Source organism: Rattus norvegicus, chromosome 6, assembly GCF_036323735.1.
Source record: "Rattus norvegicus strain BN/NHsdMcwi chromosome 6, GRCr8, whole genome shotgun sequence".
Lineage (NCBI taxonomy): Eukaryota > Metazoa > Chordata > Mammalia > Rodentia > Muridae > Rattus > Rattus norvegicus.
The window spans coordinates 63,229,893-63,250,819 of NC_086024.1; the positions used below are offsets into that span (position 1 = coordinate 63,229,893).

Genomic DNA, 20,927 nt, shown 5'->3' on the forward strand with positions numbered 1-20,927 from the left:
GGTAGTTATGGACATGATCTAATCTGTTGTCAATATTTCATAAGGGAAATAATAGCAATAGGGATGTTAGGCCACAGCACCCAATTCCTTACACTGTAGGGATCGTAAAAAAGAAGGGTGCTATCACTTTATTCTGTAGAGTTATCTTACAATTTGCTGACACTCAGAATGAAAGAGCTCAGCGTTAGGAGTTCAGCGGCCACATGACCGTTTGTGATGTTGCGTCTGGTGCTGGGTCTCCTGCGCGCATCACTCACGAGCACGTCCTACCGTCACTGTGGCTGTGTTCTCTAACACAGTGGCTCTGTGTCAACTCAGTCCACTTGGCCTCCGCTTTACGGAGTCTGGAGTGCTAGCTGCTGGCATATGGCCAGTTTCTTGATATCAAATCTTTACTTGTATTCTTTCTCTAGTAACTGGATTCTTCATCTGTTGACCCAATCTATAGAACTTAATTGACTTGATAATTCACCCAGAATCCATGGTCCCCCAAACCTGCTTCCCTAAAGCCTATAACTTGATTCTTGTCCCCGAAGCCCTGCTTACCTGCTGATATGCCCTTGCTACCAACAAAGACCCTTGTCCCCTCTGCAATCTTTCCTTAAGGAAGCCTGGTCCTTCTCAGCCTTCGTCATTCAGTTTTAGCTGGAATCCAGTTAGGTCAATTTGCATAAGTTCTCAGTATCTTATCATTCTGATAGCTGATCGAAGTCTCCATTCTTCCACCAGCCCTGAGATGTACCTGATCACCCTGGTCAGCTTTAAGAAAGAATTTCTCTTTACCTCTATGCATTCTCTCAGAAATTTCTACCTTCCAACTTTGAGCACCCTCAATCTTCTTGGCTATAAATCACCATTTCCCCTTGTATCTGGAGTTGAGCACAGCTCTATACAGAGAACTATATTACAACAGGCAAGCATTCCTGAATGTGTAATTGATGATTCGCTTATATCCATGATGGGCTCTTCCTAAATCTGATCAGAAGTAGTCTAATGATCTATTTATGTTGTCTTGGAGCGAGGGACTCAGAAGCCAACTCTTGGCAAAGGCCCTCAGCTAATTTTCTAACCTGACACAACTGATTAATGAAAGTCAAATGTGGAATTCATTCTTGAGGAAATACTCTGATATGTGCTTTCTACAGAACCCAGGAAATGTAAACTCAATGCCTTTTTTAAAACAGGGCTATCTGGAAGATTTAATTGAAAGAACCCGATACAAGCTTATGCTCTCATTGATAACCATGATATGTTGATCAGGGGTACAAATGACTGAGACCAGTCAGAAGCAGAAGTGGGATCGAGACCCCCAGTCCATGTCTTCATTAATCCCTATTTTCTATGTATTTTTTTCTATTGCTGCTGGAAAAATAACTCAGTGAGCATCCCAGTCAGTTATTAGTAATAATTCCTCTCCTCAATGGCTGCATACTTGAAAAGCTCTCAAAAGCCATTCATAAATTGGTCTGTGAGAAACTCCAAGGAGCTCCAGGCTCTCACCTTCCTTTCATTCTCGTTCTCTTTCTTCTTTGAGGAAATTAGTTACATGTGATTTAGAAAAGATAGCCGGATTAATGCTGCAGCCCAACAACAGAGCCTGCTATTAATTGCTTTCTGATGGTAATTACCATCAAATATTTTCTTTTCTAATTGGCTGTTACTGTTGAAGAGCAGTCTGTTATACAACAGAAGATTGTGCTAAATAAACGACCACAATTACAGTTCTGAGGTCCTTACTGGGGGAAAAAAAATCAAGTATTTCTACGTGTTCAGATAAAAGCATTCATTAGAGGTGAGATGGGAAAGGCCATCTTTCCGTTAAGAATTAAGAAAGCATTAGAGAATAGGAATTTCCTTCCTTATACAAATAAAGTCATTTACAAACCTCAGTAAGTTCCAAAGTCAATACACATCATAGATTTAGATGTGTCCACTTATTTCAGGAACGACAAGGAAACAGAATGACCATTTGCTCTGCTAAGACGGGGACGCCGAGCAGAACACAGACACTCCACAGGAGGAAGCGAGAAGCTGGTCCTCAGCTACCACTCAAACAAGCCCAAATGCCATCACAACATGAAACTGTCTCTGAGACTAAAGGTAAAAGGAATATGTGACAGTCCCTAGATTTATGGGCTTTTCTACACAACCAGGACGGGACTTGTCCTTGTAGAGCTTTGCTGAACTCCGGTTTTCTTTTAGTCTATACTTGCTTCAACGCTATATGCAGGAGCTGGCTGTGTAAGTGACAGAGTGCTTGCCTAATGTGCAGGACTCTCTGGGTTCAGTTATCAGCAATATAAGACAGACTGGTACCTCCCAGTGCTGGGAGGCAGCATCTACATTCCAGGCTGGCAGGCCTACACACGGAGTTCCACAGTGAACTCTGTCTCAAAACAAGAACACCTAATTAGTAAGTAAAGGTACAGTCTGAGTTCTGTAGCAGCAGCAGTGGCACTAGTGTGAGACCAGATACAAGGTTCCTTCATCTCAGTGTCTACAGAAATACAACAAGGAGAACAAACTTTGCAGGCAAAAGCTTTTAGAGAGTCTTTCCAAAAGACGTAAAGAGGAAGGCCCAAATTAGAATAAGGGGTGAGGGTCTTTTTCTCCTGTTACCAGAGTGATCCAATCTAGTCATTTTCTACCTGTCAAGAGGATAGCATTTTCAAAGAAATCTTGTCCTTTGTTTTAACACCCCACCCCACCCCTGAAACCCCCAAGATACAGTTCAATGACTCCTTTGTCTTTGGGACTCGCACATGGTGGGCTTTTTAATCTACCATAAGAGTAGAACAGGATGGGATGTATTTGTTTTCCAGGGTCTGAATTGTAAATGTGACACCCTATTCCTCTCCTGTCCCTACTTCACTTGTAATAATGGAGACCAAGTCCCTTATTTGCTCAAAGTCACACAGATTGCTCAATTCCAAGGCTTGTGCCCACTCTGCCTCTTCAGATAACACCTCCTAGCCTGTATTTCTGTTTTTGCAAGGGTCTCGGAGGGCTCTCACACACGCCACTTCATTAAGTGCAGCAATGCTAGTAGCGCCAATTTTTATTCCTGATGAAATTCAGGCTCAGAGAGTTAAAAAGTTTTTCTTACGTTTATTCTGTTACAAAGTAGAATATTCAACATGAGAATCCAGTCTCAACTATTATCCCATAATTTCCTTCCACATATTTATTATTTAAGATGTGCTAAATATGGAGAAAGCCTGACTATATGCCAAGTGGTATTGAAGTATTCTAGTACTTGTCAGTTGCTGCGTCCCACACTAAAGAAAGAAAAGATTAAGTCATATTTAGTTTCAAAAGTCGTTTTCTGGGTTCCTATGGCTAAAGATAGCACCTAGCCCCAGCTGGACACTTGGCAAACAAATAGCACTAATCGTATAATGATGGAATTAGGTGTAAAGAAAAGCAGAAGATGGAGCAATGAGATTATTATTACTTTAGAAAAAATGCTACCCTGCTCACATTTGAGACAGGGTCAGTAGAACTTGCTTGCTTACTTGTCAGTACGGTGACAAGCCTATAGGGACCTGGGAGTCACATGCCAATTCTGTAGTCTGATGTATTTATTAGATAAACCATGGCAGTACTGGCAAGTTTTAGGGCAACTTGATACAAGCAAGAGACACTTTCGAAAGGGGAACCTCAACTGAGAAACTGCCTCCATCAAAGTAGCCTGCAGGGAGATCTGCGGTGTACTTTCTGAATCAGCGATCAATGCAAGGGGGCCCAACTGTCCTGGGGTCGCCGTGGGGGCCGTGGGTACCATAAGAAACCAACTGAGCAAGCCGTGAAGGGTGTGGCAGTCAGCTCCTTCCTCCACCGGCAGTTCTCACCTCCATGCTCTTGCCTTGATTTCCCTGGAGGATGGGTTACAAGGTGAATAAACCCTTTCCTCCCCATGGTCATGGTGTTTATTATCACACCAGTGGAAATGCTGTGACAACACTGAACCCTAATTCTGTGACAACATTAGCCGGGAACAGCTAATAAAAACCTGTATCCATCCAGTTGATGCAGATGACTGTAGCATCCACTGTCTCAGTCTATGTACCCTGATCTGCATTTAGAGGCATGATGTCCACTATGTGACTCTCATAGACATTATTTTCTAGATGGAACCTGAGTGTGTATTGGGAAGGACATTTCTGTTTTATATGAATGACATAACTATGTTAACACAAGGACAGTAGCATATAAATTCTCTATGACATTGTTAAGTGTCCACCAAATTCTGCAGTAGACACTTGGCCTGGAGGTAGGGAAGACAATCAGGACCATGACCTATATCATATACAAAAGAAACAACAGCCACTATTTCCTGAAGACCAGGCTACTGTACATGTCACCCCACAGGGTTCTATCTGTACTGCAGCAGGACAGTTAGACTGCTATTGCAAAGAAGGAGATTCACAGCTCTGTTGATCTGAGCATGGTAAGTAACCAGCATCCATCCTAAGTTGGCCTGATTTCAGTCTTTTCACTGTACCACACTACCCCTTATAGCAACACTCACTTTAGAACATATCAGTATTTAAGGAAGTCGGCTTCAGACTTCATCCAATAGTACCATGTCAAACTATTACACTTGTGCACTGGATAAAAGCCCTCTTTCAGGTACCATGTGACCTTGCACACACCACTTCTGTATCATTTTCCTCATTTATGTATAAAAAGGATTCAATGAGATAAATACTGTAAGTGGTTTGAAACAGTAAGTACATGACACAGTTAGCACTTCGAGAATGTTAGCCATCGTCACCACTTCCATTATTGTAATAGCCCTTTTATAATGGTTCCTCTAGGAAGGCACATGTTGGGTTTAGTGTATTCCAGAAAGATAAAAAAAGATGCTCAGAGAAGGTCCTGGTGGAAGCAAGATATACAACGAACGTGTTTCTGTCTTTCCTCTTTCCCATGACACCATCAGGCCTCTCCCTCACAAGGCCATCCCAGGAGACAGGAGAGTTCTGAGGATGTGTGGCATGGGAAGCTGGGTGGAAAGGGACGGACGGAGCTATGTAGGTGGAAACAGTATAGAAGGTTGGGAAAAGGGCTTTCAGGGCACATAAGTTACAATGTGAGCATAGAGCTCTGACAGATACTGTGACAGCCCCCACATTCCAGGAGGGTATGGCAGGCATAAGCAGTTTTGGGAGCATTCTCTTACCTGGATCAGTAGCAGAGGCCAGAGAATGCTATTGCTCGGCTGGGTGTATCTTCATAATGAGAACAACTGATATTAACCAAGATGTGATTTTTTAGAACAAATATATACTGGTCTTTCATAGACATGTAACTCAATGAAGTAATCAGGAATTTTGCAAGGCTGGTGTTTGTATATATTTTGACTACTGTACAGCATACCTCTCTGTTAAATAACTATTCAAGGCCAGAATCAAAACTGAAATACAGCTTTTCTCAAAGAGTCTAATCCCTTGCCACAGCCATGCCAAACATGAGAGACTGGAGACCAGCCTGTAGGAAACTGGCTACCAGTCATGCAGGGATGGAAGGCGGAGCTCAAGGATCACGTGGCAGGTCACTCACAGAATCCAGATTTAAAGGCTAGGCCCAAAGTATTCTCTGAAAACCTAATCCTTATCTAAATAATATTAGAAGATCATTTTTAAATAGGGCAGAAAAACAACATAAAATGCAAACACCGTGATTAGTTCTGACAAAATGCATTCTGATGATACCTGCATTTCTAGTCAGTATGCATACCTTTTACAAACAAATCATTTCCTCATTTTTCTTTTAAAATTCTACTTTGGTTCTTCTGCTTAAAGTGTCAGCCATGCTAAACACGTTGAGTAAGCTTCAAAAATATTCTCAGCATTTAAACTGCCACCCCTTATTGTGTGGAGCTCTGACAATTGACAGATATAAAGTGAATAAGGCTTGGCTTTAGTAAGTGCAGATGCCAACAAGTCACTATAGTCTGACAAGAAGCAGATGATGAAGATATGAACATGGAAGAGGGCTGAAAGAAGATGAGGCTGAAAGGCAGAAAAAGTATTACCTGGAGAAGTTGGGCCTAGCTTAGGCATGCAGCAGGGTTATAGTGAAGATTTCCAGCGCAGACTCCCCAAACAGACTTGTTTTCAATAGATTAAAAGTTAAGTGTCAGAGAGGTCAAGAGGAAGGTTTTCTGACTGGGAAGGCTAGAATACTGTTTAGGTCAAACATTTATTAAATATTAACACTGTGCCAGGATCAGGCAGACAAAACAAGTCCAACAAGGTCTTGGTTTTCTTTCTGGAGCACAGACTAGGAGGTGCGAGACGGAGATAGGTAATCAGTAGTGATGCCCAGGGTTGGAAACAGAATGAGAGTAGTGGTTACAGAGGGGAACAGAGGGCAGGTTCCGTTGCTATGGAATAGAGAAGGAGGACTTGGTAAATGATCAAATGCAGGGCTGCTGGGCAAGAAGGGACTCGGCGATGCTCCCTAGGTTTCTAGCTTGGACTTGATTCTATGTATTGGAATACGGAATACGAGAGCAAGGAGTTTTCACTTACTACTCTCCACAACTTCTTCCACAGACATAAAAATGAAATTCATAAGGTCTCAGCAGGACAAGCACCAAAAATTCAAACACGACCATCATCATCTACCATTCATTTGGAGAAGACAACCAAGTTGATCACCAGAATCTTACCATACAGGTGAACATCACCATAAGAAATCACCCTAGCCACAAAATCCTCCTGTAAGTGTCAATTACTGAACTATAGATTATGATCTATTAATTTCTTATTAAACCCGCATTGGAATAAACAGCAACACAGAGTGGAGTGGTGTGTGTGTGTGTGTGTGTGTGTGTGTGTGTGTGTGTGTGGTGCACACCTGTACACCTGATGGGAAGGCCAGAGGAGAATATCAGGTTTTTTTCCTCTTTCATGATCTGACTTATTTGCCTCCGACTCTCACTGAAGCTGAAGCTCACTGTTTTCACTATATAGGCTGGGCAAAGAGCAGCTGGGGTCTGTCTGCTTCTCCCTCACAAAGCTAGGGTTTCAGGCACAAGGGGCCATGCTTGGCTTTGATGTGGGGACTGGGGATTTGAACCCCAGCTCTCATGCTTGCATAGCAAGTGCTTTCACTTAGCCATCTACCCAAACCCTATTTTTTGTTTTTAATTTTAGGAAACAATACGGGACACTAATTTCTGTTTAAATGAGCAGCAGACACGGATAAGTCTTGGCCTGACCGGGTCATTTGACCTCCTCTCCACATGAGTCTCAGCAGACATCCATCGCCCTTAGTTCAGTCCTAAGCCCCTCTCCTAACACCAAGAGTTCTTGTACACTGGAGAGTGTGCAAGGAAGATAGCTGCACACTTGGTACCATTTCTTTCTTTATCTGTATTGCCAACAAACAGACTTTATGACTTTTCTCAATAGACAATTTTGCTGTGAACCAACCAAGGTAGGGACATGGGGAGGAACGGACTAAAAAAACCTCGGGGAGCATAGTGGTCTCAGAGAGGGAGCTGTATGTGCCCGAACTCCATCTAATGCTCCTTCCTGCAGAGATTTTACAGAACTGCTAGGATTTCTATTAAATGGCTCCTCGGGCCCTTTTGTCTCAGGATATTAAACACATAGAATGACATTTTAATTAGAATTAAAAGAAACCTCTGAAAAGCAGCAGTTTCCCGGATAGTAAAGAGGTGTGTGATTTTATAGAGAAAGACATTCTGGATCACTTAAATGCCTGCCTAAGAAGAAATATACTCCTAATGCAATTATTCCCACCTAAAATGTATGTCCCATTTTGCAGGGTTTGAAAAGAATTCTGATAAAGTCAAAGAATGATCCATTATTAAAGGAGAATTTTAAATGATAAATTTATGTACTTACCTACTAAAAATGACATAAGACTAATCATGACACTCTCCCAGCCACTGTCCTAAGTCAATGATAATACTGGGCAGTTCTGAAGTAAGGAAAGAGATGCTTTTTGTGACAACCATTGAAAATTCTCTGCTGCTCAATGCTTTTGTTGAAGATAATTTGGAGACTAAAATTAAGTTTTCATTAGTCACCTAATTCGGTCTTTCTATATTTCAACACTGGTCCTGGATTAATAATTTCCTCACACTTTTTGAAAATATTGGGTAAAGGATACTTGGTTATTATTGGGGAATATTCATGATGAGTACTTTTAAGACAGAAAACTGGTATCTACATAAAAATTACACAAGCTTAATACTGGACAAAGTAATACTTTACTGGATCAATCTATCCATCTATATACATATGTATCACACACACACACACACACACATATAAACAAATCCACTCTCTGTAATGCTATTGAAAATCAGAGTGACTTTATACATTTATTAAGAGGGGACTGGCTAGAGTATGGAATATCTGTTCTATGGAACCTGAGTGTAGTCACTAAATGTTACAAAAAATGTTGATAAAGAAATATCTTTGATACACAAGAGGGAGAAGAAAGTTGTAGATCTTTGAGTTTACAAAAATTATCCCTTTAATTATCCGTCATTTAAAAATGAGTTATACAATGTATATTATAAAGAAATATGTCAAAATTTGCATCACTTTTGTCTTTATAAGTGGAACTGTGTAGTGGAGAGACTTAATATTTTTTTAAATCTGAATACCTCTGAATGAACTGCTTGAAATATAATGAATTGTAATTGTAAGGTAATTCATTATGCTTTGGAGGTATTTATAAGTTCTCAAATAAATTAACCCATGAGAAAAATTATCGAAGCTTCCAACTTTATATCTTAAAATGGTAGCTCTGTGGAATTTTGGTAATCTGGAAAAGCTTAACAGTCTGTTATAGAAGTATGGGATATATGGCAAACCCACTGATAGGTTGCTTAGATGATAGGAATTTCACCTAGGGGAAGTGGGAAGAAATTGCACTTCATTTCTCTGCTACTGAGATAAAAACTTCATACTAAAAGCTGTGAAAGGAAAAAACATCAACAAGGACTGAGACACAAATTAACCCCCAAATCCTATCCATTTACATAAGAGAACTTGCTGTGCTAAATTATATACTTAAAATGGGTGGGGAGTGGAGCTCGACTAAAAGAAAGGTAGTCTACGAAAGTTTGATTTTTGATCTCTATAGTGGAATTGAAGAAAACACCAAAATCAGGTAGATACAAAGTAGTTGTGATGAGTTTCAAAACCCTCTTTTAAATATTCTGTGAAGGCGGGAGTGCATTTAATTCTCTTTTTCCTCTTTCTCTTACGACTTAGGACGTAAGATTTCCCAGGCTCCAGGGTCAAATGATTCCTGAGATACACACATCCTTTCCCTTTGGAGAGGACTCCAAAGAGCAACCCGCAAGTACTGGAGAACAGTGACGTGACTAGTCTCCAACTTGGAAACCCGCCCCAAACTACATAAAACACCTTCCCAAAAACAAATTCAGCAAACTGAGGATACTAGTCAGGAAATAGCGCCTAATCACAGCATTACAATCACACACGTGCGACCCAGACCTGACCCACACCCACTCGTGGGCAAGTGCAAAGCACATAATTCCAAACCGGAACAAAGCAAAAGGAGCTTTCTCAGAGGCCGGGAAGGCAGTTCTTCACATTTTCTCGTCCCACCCAAAACAGCTTCAGCTTGGCAACCGCCCTCTGCCCCACCCAATCTCTGTGGGTTCCGCCCGCGGCTTTTTGCCTGGCATTGCCAAGGTGGTCTCCTAGCTGACCAGCTTCTAAGGTCTGAGCGGCTGCCAGCTGCACCCCGGGCACAGAAAAAGAAAGACAGATCACACGCACCCAAGGGACAGCGCACTCACCTTCATGATCGATGTGCCCGATTCCGCCGCGGACCCCGCGGACCCGGTCTTCCCGGGGGTCCACACCAAGCCCCTGGGCCTCTGGAGCAGCCATTACCTGAACCAGTTGAAAGGGGCGGGCCGCAGGCGGGGCGAAGCGGGGAGATAACCAATAAAAACGCGCCTGGGGTCGCATGCCGACCCACTGAGAGAGTTTCTACACGCCTGGGCTGTGCCGTCACATTTTGGACCAATCGAATGTGATGAGCCTAACTAGTTGCCCCGCCCCCAACCGCTGTAGCCACGCCCCCTTCCGGGCCCGGGAGAGTAAGAACTACAACTCCCGGCATGCCGCGAGGCAGTGGGGAGGCAGCGCTGGATGGGCGCTGACGGGCGGGGGTGCGCCCGCGAGTGCCCCGGCGTGTTCGCTTAGTTCAGTGAATCAGAACAATGACTGCGCCGCCGGGTCCCCGAGAGCGCGTCGCAGGGCTGTGAGCAGCCGCGGCCGGCAGAGCAGCGGGCGGCTCCGTCTCGTCCGTGTAGTGTCAGTGTCCGCTCGGGAGCCCCGGGAGAAGCCCCTGCCCAGCGCCGCAGCCCGCGCGATCTGCTGTGCTCCAGCGCCGCAGCTGCTCTTCGGGAGCCGTGCATTGTTGTGAGCCACTGGAGGGGCGCGGGGATTGCATAGCCCGGAGCCCCTCAGCGCCCTTTATAGCCATGTGGATACCTACGGAGCACGAGAAATACGGCGTGGGTGAGTGCTCGCGGGCGAACTTTTACCACGCTCCGGTCCTTGCCCCCACGCAGCTCGCTCCGCGCCAGGCTGCAAATGCCAGGTCTTGGCATTGCACAGCGGGTCCCAGGCTTGGCCACACCGGCCTCCGGCTGAGGGGCGCGCGCTAGGGTTTCGCTCCTCACTGCGCACTCGGCGCTTCTCGAACCCGATCCCGGAACGTCGGGACAGCCACTCCGGGCTCTGCTGGCAGAGTTTGGAGTGGCCGCGGGGTGTGTTGCGTGTCAAGTTAGAAGGGGAAGCCAACAGGATTTCTCTCCCTTCTACCCCTGCTGGCCCACGGAGGCAGAGAGCTGGCAGTGGGCTGCTAGGATTTCCCGGGGTGATGAGGGAGACTAGGAACCCGCAGCTAGAATACTCCCAAACAGTAGGGAGGCGCGAAGTCCCTGCGGTTGGGGTCGGCTTTCCCAGAGTGCAGAATGTGGCACCCCTAGCCCCTGTGACAGAGGGAGTCGGGACGCAGCCTCCTTTCTCCCTCGCCTCCCGGGTGTTTGGGGTGTGTGTTGTGAGCAGGGGGGGGTGGTAAATTTCAACATCTGTGCTGCTGCGCTCTTTGGTCCTTGGAGGGGAACCTAGATTTGGGCAGCGTTTTTACTTCTGGCCACCTTCTCTACCAGGGGATGAGCGCAGTGGGGGTCATAGAGGCCGGCTGGAAAGTGACAAGGGAGGGGAGAGTCAGAAAGCCTGGTTCTTAAATTCTGGGAGGCAGCTTTAGGAGAGGACTACCCTGGCACTGATTTGGGAGAGAAAAAAAAGAACAGGATAGCATTCACTGTTCTGTGCAAAGGTGAACAACAAAGGACATTAATGTTGACTGATGAATACAGGAGGCTCCCTTCCCTTCCCTTCCCTTCCCTCCTCCCTTTTCGGTAGGATTACAGTTCCCGTTTTTGTTGTTTGATTTCAGCTGGGTTCCCTCCATCCCCCCCAGTCCCCCCCCCCCCTTTGACAGTCACTCCTTTTAGGGTTGAGACTATTAAGAAGCCAGGCTCACTGACAAGCCCGAATTGGCCAAATGCAATTATAACCTCCCAGAAGGTCTAACAGAAAGAAAGCATTATAGATTTTACTGACAATCTTCATTTCCTATAATGCCCCGTCCTGCCGATTGGCATTCTTGTTTTTATTGTGGACGGACCTAGTAATTTGTATGATACAGAGACGTATTTATGTTCTGACTTCATTCTCCTGTAATTTAAAAAATCTGGAAAACCTTTCAAAGGAATCCTAATCACTGGAGATTTTACCTCCCCTACTTTGCCTAGGGATTGGACTTTATCTACTGAAGGGACTCTGATTAAACAAAGTCATATTTTACATGAGCTTCCTTCCTGGACTGTGACTGGTTAGTAAGACAATAGTTTGTCGTGTGCCCACCTTTGAGAAGGGTTTCCAGCTTCTAAGTCTAAGGGGAGCCCTTGCCAAAGGGCTCGCTCTCCCAGAGTGCTGTAGATAGAGCTTGTTTTCCTCTCCGTTCTCTCCTCCTTTTTGGGGATCAGATAACCCCTGCGAGGGAAAAGGCATTTCCTTGTCTGAGGGATGAGGAACCAGAGGGCATTGCCTCCTAGGCAGTCTTGCCACCTGGTGCAGGAACCTCAGATCCACCCAGGCAACACTGTCCGTCCCGCTTAGAGTCAATCCCAGGGGTTGTTTTCTTGCAAGTGTTAAATGATACAGATTATGGATGACATTTATTTTCTAGATTTCCTTATGTGCCAGGTCACAGCTGGGTGCTGATATCGATTAGTTTTTCTCTCTCGCCTTTCTTTACAAGCTGTGGGCAGAGGCTTAAAAACCACTCTGGGATTTCCTGGAATGGCAACCGGATATGATCAGTCAAGTGTTTTGAGCTTGCTGCAGACACCAAGGCTTGGGATGCAGAGTGGGGTAGGGAGGTGAGAGGGTGTGCCTGTTTGGGAAAGGGAGGTAGGAGGTGAGATGAGAGGTGAGAGCACAAAGTGAGCTTCTGCCCCAAATTGTTGCCGAGGTTCTCATTTATGCAGTATCACATACTCAAGAATGTTAATCACTGTTTATTACTAAGTTTTGAGCATTTGGCTTGCGGAATGCTTGGTTGTTTTTGAGAACCCATCTGTTAGGCGGGTGTGTGGTGAAAATTTTGCTAGGATACTTACGCATGGACTTTCATTTCTCACCATGGTGAGCAGTATCCGGAGCTGCTTAGACTGCAAAGTGTTTAAAAAAAATTTCAGATCTGAGTTATTGTTTCCTATTATTTCAGAGAATATAAGTTATGTTTGGCTCATATAGCAGGTATAGAAGTCAATCTCCGTGTTCTTTGCAGTAAGTATATACCTTACAATACCCAAAGTTTCAGTTTATAGTGTGTATTTTCGTAATGATGCCTCTTACGTATGGACTTTCATAGAAATGACTGTATAACTTAGGATTATATATAAAGTAAAATCGTGGGTAAAATTATTTAAATTTTGTACTGGTAAGGTATGTCAGTATATATTCAAGTCCGGCACATGGAAATTATTTTTAGTAATGAATTGATGAGTGAACATAAAACAGTCTACACTTTGTCTGTGATTCTCAGGAAGTATACTAGTAAAGCTTTAGTGCTGAGCTGAGGGATAAAGAAACTTCCCTTTAAAAAAAAAAATCTAGTAGTACCTGAACTTGGTGGCATAGATCTCCTTATAACCTCAGCTACTTTAGGAGACTGAGGAAGCAAAGGTACAAGTTTAAGACTTGCTTGGGCTCCAGCGTCAACCATAGGTTAGCATGACCAAGTTAGCAAAACCTGGTATAAATACATACATACATACATACATACATACATACATACATACATACATAGCTGCATGCATGCATACTTACATAAATGACTGGAAATAGGCTTAGTGGAAGCAGTTCCCTAGTAAATAAGAGGCCGTAGACTCAATCCTCAGTATTGCCAAGGGGGGAAAATGATCAAGGATGAGGACTCGGTTCGGTGGTCCAGTATGAGAGCTAGCGTATGATGGCACATTTGTCTTAGGTAAAACTAATTAACTCTGGCTCTCATCTCCACACTGCTGTCCACTGTGTTCCCAGGAGTGAGTAATCTAACCCTTCTGAGCCCTGGTCTCTGGGGGAAGTGCTTACCCAAGGTCTTTACCAGTACTAAGTCTGCAGAGTTCTTGCAACCAAATGTATCCTTTGTTACGAAACTTCATCAAAAAGTATCAAGTGCTGGCTAGAGGTGGATGCTTTTGTTGGGACCTGTCCCACAGGGTTTGAAACTAAAATCGGAAGTTAGTGAATGCTCCGTGGAAGGCTGCCAGAATCCAGGTGTTTGCTGTTCTCCGTCTTGATCTCTTTGATTCTGTTTCTCTGGGTGGAGCTCCATGGACAGTGACGCTCACTTATTAATGCCCATCAGACCTCTCTGTGCCCTCTGGGTATCCTCCTCTGCTCTTGTGCTTCATGTCGTGGTAGGCATTAGTAAGAAAGAAAGTTATAGGTACTGGGTGTGCTTTTTCTCTTCACCATTTCTGCACAGCGACCTCAGGAGAGGCAGTAGATGTTCAGAGCCTCAGGGTCTGCCTTCTTAAACCTGGGTGGATGTTTTATCTGAGTGAGCCTGGTTAAGCTTAGCCAGAGAGTATGAACTACAAAACAAAACAGAACAAAAAAGGAGAGAGAGAGAGAGAGAGAGAGAGAGAGAGAGAGAGAGAGAGAGAGAGAGAATGAATATAAAAGCCCCAGTGAACCGTACAAAAAAAATCCCCAAACCCCATGCAAGCTGCTCTGAAGGTCATGAATATCATTTTAAAAATTAAGTATCACAGTCCTGATGTTACTGAGCCTTATAAATATTCTTTCCTCTATCTCTCTGGAAATGTTTCTAGAACACATAGGAATAGGAATCAAACTCCTGTTGCAGTGCCTTCAAATTCAGAGGGAGGGGCGCCTTCTCTTTCTTGTTTAGCATCTTTAGTCCCCTTCCCTTTGGAAGGGCTCTTTGATGGCAGCTGGTGTGGGAGAGTTAGGAAGGCATCTGCCTCTCCTCTTGGCTTTTGTCAGTTTCACTGCTGTTTGTTGAAATGTTTTCTAATTGTGCTACTGCATTGTAGATAGGCAGTGTGTAGAGCTAAATAGTTTGGGATTGCAGGTGAGGCTGCAAGTGAGAAGGAACGAGTAATTAGGAAGGCTGTGGCAACCCTAGGGCTGATGTTCTGGATCTCTCCTCCTGAGGCAACAGCCAGTAAAAAAAAAAAAAAAAAAAAAAAAAAAATAGTTTCTTTCTTTTGGTCATTGTCCTATGTGATGATTCTTTCTCAGGTCCCCATGGTAACAGAGATGCTACCCTTTTCTTCTAGTCCCAATTCCCTTAAGAAGCTGATATAGTAGCACCATAAAGATTACAAAATTTCAGGAAACTCAGACTTTCCCTGTTTCCAGCTGTATTCATTACTGTAACACTTTTGAGAATCATCTTTGGTAATGTATGTCTAAGTTTTTCCCATGTTGACTTTATGCTGTGAGCACACGTATCAGGAAAAAAAAAATCTAAGGCAATAGAAAAGATGTGTGTTTAATAACTTACAAATACAACATTTCAAATTTGAAAAAAAATGTGAAATTAGTTTACGTGAGCCTGCTCTTTGAAGCAGAGCAACAATTTACACTTAAGGGATGAGGAAACAGTAGCGTTTATCCTAGCTTGCAGGTCATCCTAAGAGAAATAATAAATTTCCTGCTGTAGTGTATATCGAGCGCCCTTTAGAGCCACTTCACACACATCAGGGAGACCACATTTGCCCATATTCCACGTCATCTAGTCTTTTTCATTAAAGCTCATTACTAAATTGACTCAATGACTTATTAATGGCTCCCAACCCATAGTTTGCAAAATACTATCTCAATGCCACATGTAAGAGACAGATTGTATTAGAACTCAGACTTTGTTAGGTTTCTGTCAAGTGTTTACATGGTGTTGGCATGGAGTTTTTCTTTTTCTGTTTTTGTGTGTGGGTGTGGGGTGCACGTATGTGTTTGCATGTGTGTGGGTACACTTAATATGTTCAAACGGAAGCCTAAGATTGATGTCAGGATTATTTCCCTTCTCCCTCCTCCATTTCCTCTCAGTCCTCCTAACCAACTCCTCTTGACCTCTGTGTGTGTGGGTGTGTGTGTGTAACTGATTGAGCCCAGTTAGTATTGCTCTTACTTGCATATCCTTAGGATTAACCCCTTAGGAACAAACAAACAAACAATTTACAACAGTTGGTTCTTATTCTCTCGGCAGGCATTGACTCCTTGTGGCCTTGTGAAATTCTCATATACTGGCATGTAGACTTGGGAAGGTGTTTGCAGGTCTTATAAAGGCAGCCTTATTGTTAAGAGCTCATGGGAGTGTCTCTTCAGTCCAGAAGACATTATCAGATGGCAGTTGTCCCAATCCTCTGGTTCCTACGAGCTCTTTGATCCCCTTCCTTGGTAGTCCTTAAGCATTAGCTGTAAGGGTTGAGTTACAGATATGTGAGGCTGAAGAGCCCACCGTCGCTCACTCTGCACTTCCACAGGTCGTGAATCTCCCTAAGAGGTTCCATCCTCTTTGAGAAGTGTCTTTGGTGAGGTGTGAGAACCGTGCTTCTCTTTGGATATGAGGATGCATGCGTGTTTATAATGCAGTCGGGAACGCTATTGCTTTAGTAATGTGGTAGTGATAGGTTTTTCTGTATGGCATATCTCTAGCCACAGGTTTGTCGTAATCAGGCCCGAGTTCCTTCCAACCAACCAGCATTAGGTTCAATTAGATAACCCTTGGTTGCTCCGGTGACACAGATGCCACCATTGCACCACTGAGGATGTCTCTCCGGTGCTGTCACAGCTTTCTTTGCAGTTTGCCTAGCACCTTCTAATACCGTGAGAACCCGCTTTCGGAGAGGAGGCTTTTAGGTCAGAAGAGCTTGATTTTTTTTTTTCCCCCAAGTCCTGTCAATGTGGTGTCTTTTAGCAATAGAGTCTTGCTTTCACGGTGTGGTAGGCAGCCAAGATCCATGACAACAGCCTGTATTATTTTAAGGGTACTTTGTGTACCTTTCTGCAAGTCGATCTCAATGTGATCAAGTGTGGGACTCTTCACACCTTTGTTCTCCACTCCCTGCGTAGACACTACTGAGGTATACTGCTGGGGAGTGGAGAGGCTTGCTGGTTAGTTTGTTAAGCTGACACAAACTAGAGTCACCTGTGAATGAGGAACCTCAATTGAGAAAATGCCTCTGTTCCATTAACTCATGAGCACCTTTGTGGAACATTTTCTGCCCTGTTAATTGATGCAGGTCCACCCCCTGTGGGCACTGCATCCCTAGGCAGGAGGGCAGTGTTGTTGTGTAAGGACAGTAGCTAGGTAACTCAGAGAGAGCATGCCATTACCCATTGGTCCTTCATGGCCTCTGCTTTAGTTCCTCCCTCCAGGATTCTCCTTCAGTCCCTGCTGCAACCTCCCTCAACGATGGACAGTGATATGGAAATATAAGCCAAATAAATCCTCCTTCCAGTTTGCTTTGGGTCATGCTGTTTATCCCAGCAAAGCATTGCAAAATAGGACAGTAGAATAAGTCATTTCTTGTACTTTTTTAATGCTTCTGATAATTTTTTTTTTTAGAGCAACCAGTGGTCATATAAGAGATACTTATTTTCCTGAAAAAACTAAACCAGTTTTCACTTATTTGTGTATTAGAAAAGGAATAAAGGGACTCCAGTTCCCTAAGCTTATTTCTATGTAAACAATTTAACTTTACTTAGGGAACAAGTGTTGTGCTCTTGTGCGTGGCGAAATGTAGATACCCACTAACGAAATGGAAATCACTAGAAAGTGTTAATACATTTTGATAATGTAGTTGTGGTAAAACTGTTAGGCTGTCCTGTGCTGATTGTGGTTTGTTACTATCATTTTGTACCTTCATAATGTGCTTATGTATAATATGTGTCTTGTTACTTTTCTATTGCTGTGATAAAAACACCAAAGGAACTTCTGAAAGAGAGTGTTTAATAGGCTTATGGTTTCAGAGGCTTAGAGTCCATGATGGCAGAGTAAAGAAAGGCCTGGCAGCAGGAACAACTGGGTGCTCATGCAAGTGGTGGCACTGGTTTTGCTTTCTCTTACTAAAGCAGTGTGCATTTAGAGACTCAAGTGACCGGGAGCTTTACAGAAGGACCAGTCAGGGCCTCTCCCACACCAGCGTTGAGGTAGAATAGACATAGTCAACTGGGAGGGTATCCTTTTCTGTCTGTGGTAATTCTCTTTCTACCCTATTTTTTAATTTCTGAGATCTGACCCCTTCCAGAAAGAACTGGGAGAGGAAGGTGGGTGGGAGGGAAGAGGGAAGAAGTCTGAAGGCCCACTCAAGGACAACTGCTTTGTCCTTGAGAAGAAAAGTGATTGATTGATTATATTTAAAGGTGGCCTTAAAATGCTAACTTATAAAATAGTAACGAAGCGTATGTCCTTTTTCTGGTTTCTGTTGGTCATAGAGAAAGAAATGGTGGGGTAGGAGATGAACTGACCCCAAGCAGTGGTGCTGCGACGTGATGGCTTCTAAAGGTGGGAAGCTTGGATTGAAGTTCTTGCACATCAGCCAGCTTTTGAGCAAACACCTGAGAAGGGGATGCACCATGCTTTTATTTTTAGCATTGCCCTTATGAAGAGGTTTAAGACTCAGGTTACATTAGATAGTGATCGCATTTGCATCCTTAAGCTTGAAGAGGGAAAGGCATTAAATCGGAAAACAGGTATCTGATACAAAGGGGTGAATTAAAACATGGCCTTTTCTCAGCTGGCGAGGAAGAAAGGAGAGCATGACATTTACACGAGGCTTCTGAAGACTACCAATGCATGTGTATTTGTTCCCTATGAGCATCCCAGTCTCCTCTGAATATGCGGAATGAAAAGGTGTCAGGGAGGGTCATTGGCAAGAACCTCTTCAGGATATGACAGTTGAACTCTTACCTGTGTGAATTTGCTAATCATATCCCCCTAACTGGGCAACATTTTTGTAAATCAAGCAGTTTTTTTTGTTCATTTTTATTTGATTATCAATTGGACATTGACCTAAAAACATCTACCAGAAATCTGGCAGAGGTGTAGTGATTTGGTTCCACATCTTTCTTTATTTCAAATGAAAGAATTCTACCTGTCATTGGCAACAAAAACCAGACAGGTTTGGGCGCATGGACTTGCACGTATGACCTGGCAACTAAAAATAGCTTGGATAGAGCAGTATCCTCCACCTGGGGCGGAGGTGTCTGTTCTCCATTTTCCTGAGACAGCCAGAGTTAGTGGAGAGGTTTGTGAGCCTCCTTGGCTCAGGGTTCAGACAGGCTCTTGAAGAAATAGAGAAACCTAAAACCTGAAACAACACTTTGGTGAAGATGAAGAGGAGATTGCCGAAGTTTCCCACAGAGCTCTGTATGAGAAACATTAGGAATAACGTGGGAAAACTTCTACAAAATTATACATCTAGTACTTCCATTAGTGGTGTACAGAATGTAGTTCTGGATACTAAATATGGATATTTTTTGCCCTGAAGTCAGCAGGGAAATGTGGGGTGTGTGTGTGTGTGTGTGTGTGTGTGTGTGTTTTCATATTTTATATATTTACATAATGGTTATAGTAAGTTTAAAAAAAGGAACATATTTAGAAAACAATTGGAATGCTATTATTATAACTAGTAGCTACAAATGACAGCTATAAAGGAGCTTTCTACTTTTAATAACTTCCAAAATTAACATGAATTTCTTTTATAATCAGAAAACAATCATACAAACCCTTTAATAAATGAATTCATCGTCCATGAATAGGATTTCCTTTCAGGATTAGAGGTTAGACTTTAGGAAGCTGAGTCAGGACACTTGTACATTATGTCGAGGAAGTACCCTGTCCCAGACTCTGAAAGTGGCTTTCCTTGCTGTGTCTGGTTAGTGCTTGTCATGTTGCTGGCCTGTTCATGTCTCAGTAGCTGCTGTGACTCTTTGCTTCCAGAGGTCCTTGGGGCATAAGTCTTTGGGAAATAAAAAGCCAGAACCCGTTTTTGAAAAATGGCTTCAAATGAATTCACCTGAGATAAAAATGCTAACCTCTGCTTGAAGTGTTTGCTCAGAAGTCTGATGTTGGTGGCCTTACTCCCTTTTGCATTGTTCTGTGACTGTCCTGAGAGACTGTGCGTCCTGGATAATTTATGCAAGTGAAACCTTTCAGCATACAGTCAATAACTTGAAGGTTTCACTTAGCATTTATAGAACATAATTGCTTATGCATGAGTATTATAGACCCACTGTGTTCCCTCCAGATTCATTGTGTTAAAGCCCCAACTCCTAGTATGACTGCATTTGGAGAAAGGGAGTGATCTAGATAAAATGAAGTCATAGGGTGAGGCTCTAAGCCTGATGTCTTAATGGGATGAAAGAGAACTCTCTGGGTCTCCGCATACTCAGGAAAACCATTAGAGCACACAGGGAGGAAGTGCCATCATATAAGCCAGGAAGAATGTTCTCACCATGAGCCAGCCTTGCAGGATCTTGAGTGAGACATTTCATCCTCTAGAGCTAAAAGCCTAAGTGCCACCGAGCCTGTGCTTATATGTTATGGCTGCTCAGGCTAAGACAAACATTAGATAATCTTAGACATCATAGGAGAGACGAAGAAAAGAGACGAAGCATTTTGGACCTCAGTACAATCCATGCAGATCTTTTCAGGGCCTGAAACCTGACTCCCCTGACTGTACCCCAGGAAGCATGGACTTAGCTGGAGTCAGACTCTTCGCAGGTGCTCTTCTCTTAATAACTCTGGTCTTAGATTATCGGGATAGTGCTCGTTTTGTATTTATTTTTGGTTTTGCACAGTTGGTTAGAGTCTGGAGTTCTGTCACTTTGGGTCCCCCTCAAAGCTACCAACAGAAGTCTTCAAATGTTTCATTTTTCATGCTACAGTTATTAATGGTAGCAACAGGTTTTTAACCATCTAGGCTGCCGTTTAAAACAGATAAAGTTTCACGATAAAGAATCTGGGTTGGGAGCCTCATTTCATGTGCACATTGGGTTGGAAAACCTGCAGCACCCTGAAGAGAGAAGCAATATTTGGAGGATTTTTTTCCTTTCCCATTTTGTCATCCTTCAGTATGTGGAATGAAGTTAGCATAACCTTATATAGGTTGGCCTGTTGGATTTTTTTTTACCCTTAGTGACAAGTATGAGGGTAAATTTTGATGACACATTAGTAAAGAGAAAAATGGGCGCTTATTACATATGCCACTGCTAATAAAGCAGGCATTCCTCGATGGGTATCTTCAGAGGTTTAACACGCGATCCCTGGGCAAGCAAAGG

General features: G+C 43.3%; 2 protein-coding genes and 1 long non-coding RNA gene across 8 annotated transcripts in view; 2 read left to right on the top strand and 1 right to left on the bottom strand.

The window, feature by feature from the left end:
* The window catches only part of Zfp277 (zinc finger protein 277), a 129,333-nt gene extending 119,284 nt beyond the window's left edge, over positions 1-10,049 (bottom strand). The window contains exon 1 of one of the 2 annotated variants that reach the window (NM_001399663.1): positions 9,821-9,939. In NM_001399663.1, the coding sequence (NP_001386592.1) occupies positions 9,821-9,914 (94 nt within the window). In that variant the 5' untranslated portion in view covers positions 9,915-9,939. Of the gene's footprint in view, positions 1-9,820 lie in introns of both variants that reach the window. The other variant, XM_039078131.2, reaches the window with a different exon arrangement.
* On the top strand, positions 6,401-6,804 carry LOC120093202 (uncharacterized). Its single transcript, XR_005486299.2, has 2 exons — positions 6,401-6,472; positions 6,564-6,804. It is a non-coding gene; the product is annotated as an uncharacterized LOC120093202 (long non-coding RNA).
* A 108-nt stretch (positions 10,050-10,157) lies between the features above and the next one.
* The window catches only part of Dock4 (dedicator of cytokinesis 4), a 389,723-nt gene continuing 378,953 nt past the window's right edge, over positions 10,158-20,927 (top strand). For 2 of the 5 annotated variants that reach the window (XM_039078129.2, XM_039078126.2), the window contains exon 1: positions 10,160-10,550. In XM_039078129.2, coding sequence (XP_038934057.1) covers positions 10,514-10,550 — 37 coding nt within the window. In that variant the 5' untranslated portion in view covers positions 10,160-10,513. Of the gene's footprint in view, positions 10,551-20,927 lie in introns of all 5 variants that reach the window. The other 3 variants (XM_039078130.2, XM_039078128.2, NM_001427091.1) reach the window with 3 other exon arrangements.